Source organism: Pseudoliparis swirei, chromosome 9 (assembly GCF_029220125.1).
Source record: "Pseudoliparis swirei isolate HS2019 ecotype Mariana Trench chromosome 9, NWPU_hadal_v1, whole genome shotgun sequence".
NCBI lineage: Eukaryota > Metazoa > Chordata > Actinopteri > Perciformes > Liparidae > Pseudoliparis > Pseudoliparis swirei.
This window is the reverse complement of record NC_079396.1, coordinates 18,925,733-18,932,586: the sequence shown is the minus strand read 5'-3', so window position 1 is coordinate 18,932,586 and position 6,854 is coordinate 18,925,733. Positions and strand designations below refer to the sequence as shown.

The 6,854-nt window shown below is 41.0% G+C and overlaps 1 protein-coding gene across 1 annotated transcript; it reads left to right on the top strand.

Annotated features, from left to right (window-relative positions):
• The first annotated feature begins 3,321 nt into the window (after window positions 1-3,321).
• LOC130200075 (N-acetyltransferase family 8 member 3) lies at window positions 3,322-5,119 on the top strand. Its single transcript, XM_056424035.1, is given in 3 exon segments — window positions 3,322-3,340; window positions 4,208-4,264; window positions 4,267-5,119. Coding segments are annotated over 3 exon segments (762 nt in total). The 3' UTR covers window positions 4,953-5,119.
• The last annotated feature ends 1,735 nt before the right edge of the window (window positions 5,120-6,854 follow it).

Genomic DNA, 6,854 nt, shown 5'->3' with positions numbered 1-6,854 from the left:
ATAGTTTTAGTGTTAAAAGCCAAACAACGTTCAAAAATATAATAGATATATTCATTGTTCTGACACTTTGTGCTCCCAGCTTGAAAAGTGCGATACGATTTTGTTATTAATTTCCTGCGATGAGCAAACAGTTTGTCCATTTAAAGTCAGGTAAAGTACAATTTGATGTTTGTAAAAAATAATTGCCGTAAACATGTAAAAAGACTGAACTACATAGTACTGAATTGTTTTTTTGTGTTCAGGCTTACTGAGGGACGCCTCATAAACCAGCTTACATTTACGGTTGATATAGATGAGACATCTTGTGAAACTGTTGTTAACTTGTGAGCGCAGACATTGCCATAAGATTCCAAGAATGTTAATCCTAATATCCTGCATATTAGTGAATTCAGGGTACATGATTTGAACCTAAAATAGAGGAACCTCCATGCTGCAGCGCGCAGAGCTTCAGAGAGACGAGCTCAGGAGTCCCATCTGTGCAAAGCACTGGAACATGAGTGCATTCAGACTTCCTGTCAGCGTCTCAATAACGGCCGTTTAGTCGTGTTGAACCAGCCCACCTTTCTTTTAATTGCACCCTCAAACTTCAGTCGGTAACATCAGCTAATTTAACATATGGAAAATGATCCTAACACTGTGTTCATAAAAATAACCAACTAAATACCTTATGTAGGAGTACAAGTGCTTTCTGTTTTCTCACAGGCTGCATTAATGATGGATTGAAAAAAAGTTTCTTACATAATTCTTTATACCGTCTGAAAAGCATAAAATGGCATGCCTTTAAAGTTACATTCTTTATTGCTTATGTATATTTATATTTGTTGGATATTATTTTAGGCTATTCTGAAAATATAAGGAGGGAGACAGCTAGTCTGATTAATATTGAGGTTGTACAAGGTTAGTTTTTTTAAGACTTTTGTTTCTCTGGGGAAAAACAGATTTTACAGGCCGATTTGACTTAAGAATCTCCCACGTATTTCTCTTGTGTGCCCCTTTCAGGCTAACAGGATGTGCACTATTTTAAATGTAACTGGCTTCTCCGCACATCTTCCAGCCGCATGCAGCTGAGTCAGACGTCTGAAGGCTCAAGGACAGCGATCTTCCTATCGAATATAAGGGGCATTCTGACCCTGACAAGCACACAGTGTTGAAACCTTAGTCCGTTTGCACAATTACACTCAAATCAATAAGTGGGCTCCAGTCCCTTTGTGTATTTGAAATCTCTCTATATATTGAACCTTGTGCTGCTGAAGCTTTCTGCATTAATCTGACTGTTTGATTCAGACGTGTAATGGAAATGTTACTTTGTCCGATTTCATAATATTTCTAATGTGAATTAACTGTAAAAGTGACTCATTCAGAAATGAGACCAACGTGTCAAATTGCCATCACATTTATTCAAATAGGTGTGTGTCCGAAAGGGGCTCATGATGGTTTATCATACAGTCCTCTATGTGTCAACATAATAAGTAATATATACCTTCAAAATGTGATTACAGTGGTGTTTGAACAGGGGTTTCACTTGCGGGCCACACAATTCAGAATTATTCACGTATAAGGTTCCAGAGTTGCTTGACCTTGTGTCGCTCACAGATTCATGAGGCAGCACTTTGATTTAAACAGGTGGAAAGGCCCTTCTCCTGCCAGGGAAATGTAATCATGTCAGAGGGCCACCGGGTTATTGCACAAGACACTGTCACTGACGCCATAGGTCGCTTTTATGTCAGGGGGCTCGACAATATTAATTTTACTTTCACCTTATGTTCCGGGGAAAAGGCCGTGTGGAGATCCACAGCAATTTCCTGAGAGAACGTCACCAAAACCGAAGCATCCAAAACGTCGATGATAAGGTTATTTTATTTTTGGAAATATCTCTGAAGTGATCGAAATTCTTCTAACTTCTATTATGTATTCAGGATCTGTGCTCATCCTGCTTGAGAAATCTATGATAGAGACCTTGAGGTCTGGATCGTGGAATATGCCTACTACCAACTATGCCATGGCCTTGTTGAGACTCCGCCCAGTCTTCCTCGCTACCTCCATCTGCCTGATTGATCGTGGAATATGCTTACTACCAACTATTCACACACTCTGTCATATTCATTCATTGTGTTGTTACTGTGTTTTGATTTGTGTATAATGATTCCTTCTGTACACATTACATCTATTGCACCTGTGCATCCTGGAGAGGGATCCTCCTCTGTTGCTCTCCTGAAGGGTTCTTCCTTTTTTCCCCCGTGAAGTGTTGTTTGGGAGTTTTTCCTGATCCGATGTGAGGTTTTGGGACTGGGATGTCTATGTGTACAGATTGTAAAGCACTCTGAGACAAATTTGTAATATGTAAAAATGGGCTATACAAAGAAACTGAATTGAAAAATAAATGAATAGACCTTTATTCTGTTGACTAAGTTAATTAATATTTTTTAATATACTTTAAGTTCCATAATCAAAGTAACACTGATTTATTTCATTGAAACTGAACACATGCTCCCTATGAATCACCATTATTTCAATCTAACTGTTACTTATACAGGACTGTCTCAGAAAATTAGAATATTGTGATAAAGTTCTTTATTTTCTGTAATGCAATTTAAAAAAAAAAATGTCATGCATTCTGGATTCATTACAAATCAACTGAAATATTGCAAGCCTTTTATTCTTTTAATATTGCTGATTATGGCTTACAGCTTAAGAAAACTCTAAAATCCTATCTCATAAAATTTTAATATTTCCTCAGACCAAGTAAAAAAAAGATTTATAACAGCTGAGTGTTTGTCAAGGCTCAGGAAACCCTTGCAGGTGTTTCGAGTTAATTAGACAATTCAAGTGATTTGTTTAATACCCTACTAGTATACTTTTTCATGATATTCTAATATTTAGAGATAGGATATTTGAGTTTTCTTAAGCTGTAAGCCATAATCAGCAATATTAAAAGAATAAAAGGCTTGCAATATTTCAGTTGATTTGTAATGAATCCAGAATGCATGACATTTTTGTTTATTTAATTGCATTACAGAAAATAAAGAACTTCATCACAATATTCTAATTTTCTGAGACAGTCCTGTATATTCTTATATAATCAATATTTCAAATAATCAGAAACAGTTGTATTTCAAATTTATTTACGGTCCACAATTTGTGTGTGTGTGTGTGTGTGTGTGTATGTGTGTGTGTTTGTGTGGGTGTGTGCGCGCTCATGCTCAGACTATATTCAACCCCTTTGGTGGATGGCTGATTATCACACTCTGTGGCTTAAGTTCAGGGGGAGCAGCCGCGTTAAGTCCTTCAGAGTGAGCGAATGACGAGGGGGAAAGAGTCGGCATGGCCCAGAAAAATAACTGTAAGTTGATGTTCTGATTATGTTAATATCTTAACCCTTGTGTTGCCTTAGGGTCATTTTGACCCGAATTAATATTACACCCTCCCCCCGCCTATGGGTCATTTTGACCCGATTCAATGTTTCACCCTCCTGTTACCTTTATATTTACTAACATATTTTACCCGTTGGGTTCAATTTGACGCCAGCAATTAAAACCTCCAGAAAATTATTAGAATTAATATTGTTTTCCAAGTTTAAGTGTGAGGTACTCTATGTTTGTTTGTTGACTACCGAAAGAACACCGACATTAAACATTGAATGGGGTCAAATTAATCCTAAGGCGGGGGGAGGGTGTAATATTGATTCGGGTCAAAATGACCCTAAGGCAACACAAGGGTTAAACTGTTTTCAGTTGTCCAGTTGATGACAAACAAGAGCTCTAATGAGACAGGCCTTAAATGAATGGCACGACTAACATGCCTCGATAACGCATAACATATTTTCACTGAAAACCTGTTATTTGTTGCCTCGGTTTTTTCAACTTGTTTTGATTTTCAATTTTTTGAGACGTAATTATTGCCTCTCACCCTTGAAATCTTAAAAGAAACAATGCTCCAATCATTTCATAATGATTTTCACATCGGGTCGTCAAGTGCAAGTACCAGGTTTTACGCTCATGCGGGATAGAGCTAATTTAGAAACGAAAAGGTGTATATCCTGTAAAGAGGTGTAAGGATTATTATTATTTTCCTCCTCAACAGCAAGTTACGTGAGTGTTTTGAGCGTATTGGGAAATCCAGCAGGAATGTATTATTGCAACAAGAAGGCAGATTAGTCTCACTGAGCTCTCATTCTCTCTCTTTCCTTATGCCCCTGTTAAACATCCAGTTCAATTCTCCATCAGGGAATATAGGCCCTCGGATCAACATGTGGTCACGTCGCTCTTTTGCGACGGGAACATGTGTACCCGGCTTTCTTCAAGTCCATGAGCCACCCCGACCACATTGGAATTGCTCTGAGCATTTCCATGGCTGGTTAAGTCCTTGGAGGCAGCTCCTACTTCCAAGCTCTACTCTTCGGCAGTGCGTGGGCCGGCCTCATCGACTACTGCTGCCACGAGATCTACGACGGCTGCGTGGCGAGGAGGCTGCGCACAGACATGGCTGACATCGGAGCCAACTACCTTGAAAACCCCGATAACGGTTTCTGGGTGGCGGAGGCGGATGTCAGAGGCCGGTCCAAGGTGGTGGGGATGGTGGCAGTGACGGGGAAAGGGGGAGGGGAGGAAGGCGAGCGCTTCGATGAGCGCAACGGTGGACCCACGGGAGGAGGGGAGGAGTTCGCCCAAGACGCTGGTGACGGGAGTTACAGCGAGATGTCCCACTTGGTTGTGGTGTTTCCATGGCGGCGCAAAAACCTGGGTCCACAGCTCATGAGGAAGGCCCTTGATTTCTGCAAAGAGCGAGGATATGCCCGCCTCGTTCTGGACGTCAGCGAGCCACAGAAGGAAGCCATTTCCCTGGACCACAAATGTGGTTTTGTTCAAACTGCATCCCACAGCAACACACACGCTAATCGCTTGTTCTCCAAACTGGCCAGAATCAATGTGATGCGAATGGAGAAGTTCATTTGATGAACTTTAGACCTCGGCTGCTGGTACAACCCTCCACTGTACATTGAGAAAATATCAGTTAATTTATGCTTCTTGTCTCATTTAGTGCAAAACATATTTCCGTTTATATCTCCAGCTGGTTATCATGGTAGTTTTTAAAAATATACATTAAATGTGCTGTTTTTTAAACAAAGCAGAATTAATCACCTCAGTTTCCTCGTGTTTATTCTTGCCTTGATGTATTATGTATACACCTGCACCCCAAACAGTCGGTTTCCCACAAGCATGGAAAGCAATTAGCCAATCGGTTAGCTCCTGTGGTCGGATTCACATATAAACTGCACACCAAAGAACAATACATTTCATAATTCTGAAATTAATTATCAGTATTTAAACATAACAGACTGTATTCACATTCAATTATTGTTCTCATGTGTAATAAGAAGTACAAATAAATGTGAGAAAGGGGAAATTAAGTCATTTAGAAGCAGGAGAACTTTCTTTTTAAGCCTCTTTTCAGGGAGAAGCTGAATCCCTCCGCCTCGGGGGAATTAATGCCAGCTGACTTCTAAGACCTCACAACTCTTTCCTTAAAATACCAATGAAAACTGCAAAAGTACCAGGACACTGGAAGGTTTAAAATTCTTTGGAGCTGAAAGAGCTGTGTGAGTGTGTGTGTGTATGTGTGTGTGTGTGTGTGTGCCTGTGGGGGGAAGGGGGAGGCATTAAAAGAGGATAAAGAGTTGAGTATATATGCTTTCAGGTCATCGTGCAGAAGGCGAAGATTATCGACATGCTCCTAACTATAGAGAAAAAGCTTATGATGTGTGCGAGGAGGGCCTGGACACTCGAGGTTAAAGGGTCGTGGGAGTTATTCTTTTATGGTGAATTAAAAGGATAGTTAGCCGCCAATTCTGAATGTGAACAAGGAGCTTCCTGTCAATTGTACCGTCTCGTGCCAGCAGAATATCGTTTTAATAAACCTCTTAAAAGCCACAAGCATTGTGCAGCTTCAGCTAGAAAATGCAGATTATTGCCTCAGAAATCCCCCAAAAGGTGATTAGAATTTCCAAAATATTATCAGAGCCACACAGTACCTGCTTATCTTGGAGGAGTGTGTGTCCACGCTAAGCCTGTAAGGGGAAACATCAAGCAACCAGTGTGTGCAATGACAGGTGTGGTCTAAATGGGTTTCAAGAGGGTGTACTGTATGAATAGAGCAGGTTGGCACTGACACACACACACCTATACACACACACACACACACACAGATTCAACGGGCTTCGGGCATCAATCATTCCTGCTGAGTCCGTCAGGAAAAAGAATTAGGCCGATGGCCAGCAGGCAGGTGTTGAACTAGCCAGAGGGAAGATGAGCATTAATGCTGCCAACCTGATGTCATCCTCGCACAATTACCCGTGCAACTGGCCTCAAGGTAATGGCAGCTTGATTGTAATTCCTCTCATGCTTCACGGAGGAGTCAGTTGCCTTTTTAGAGGTATGTAAGAAGAAAACGCCTTGCAAACCCTCGGAAGATGAGTCAGAATTGCTGCAGCTACAGTTACTAGAATGTATTCACCTCTCTCTCTCACTCTCTCTCCCCCCCCCCCTCCCCTCTTAAGAAGTGTTAATGTTATACTGCCTCACAACAGTGAATCATAGTAGATTTGACATGGCATACGAGCTCCTTTTGTCAAACAAAGCTCTCTCTGTGTGAAAGTATTCACCCTGTCTAGTCATTAGCAGATTTTTTTTGCAGCAAATACAGCACATGTGAACACTGCAGCCCTCTACTGTGCTGTCCGGTTCCATGGGGAGCACGAGTGCACGGCCTTTTTCAAGTCAAGCCACACATTTTGAACTGTATTGAGATCTGGCTCGGATCGGTTTCAGTCCTGCCAGGATGTTGTCCTAGTTGTTTTT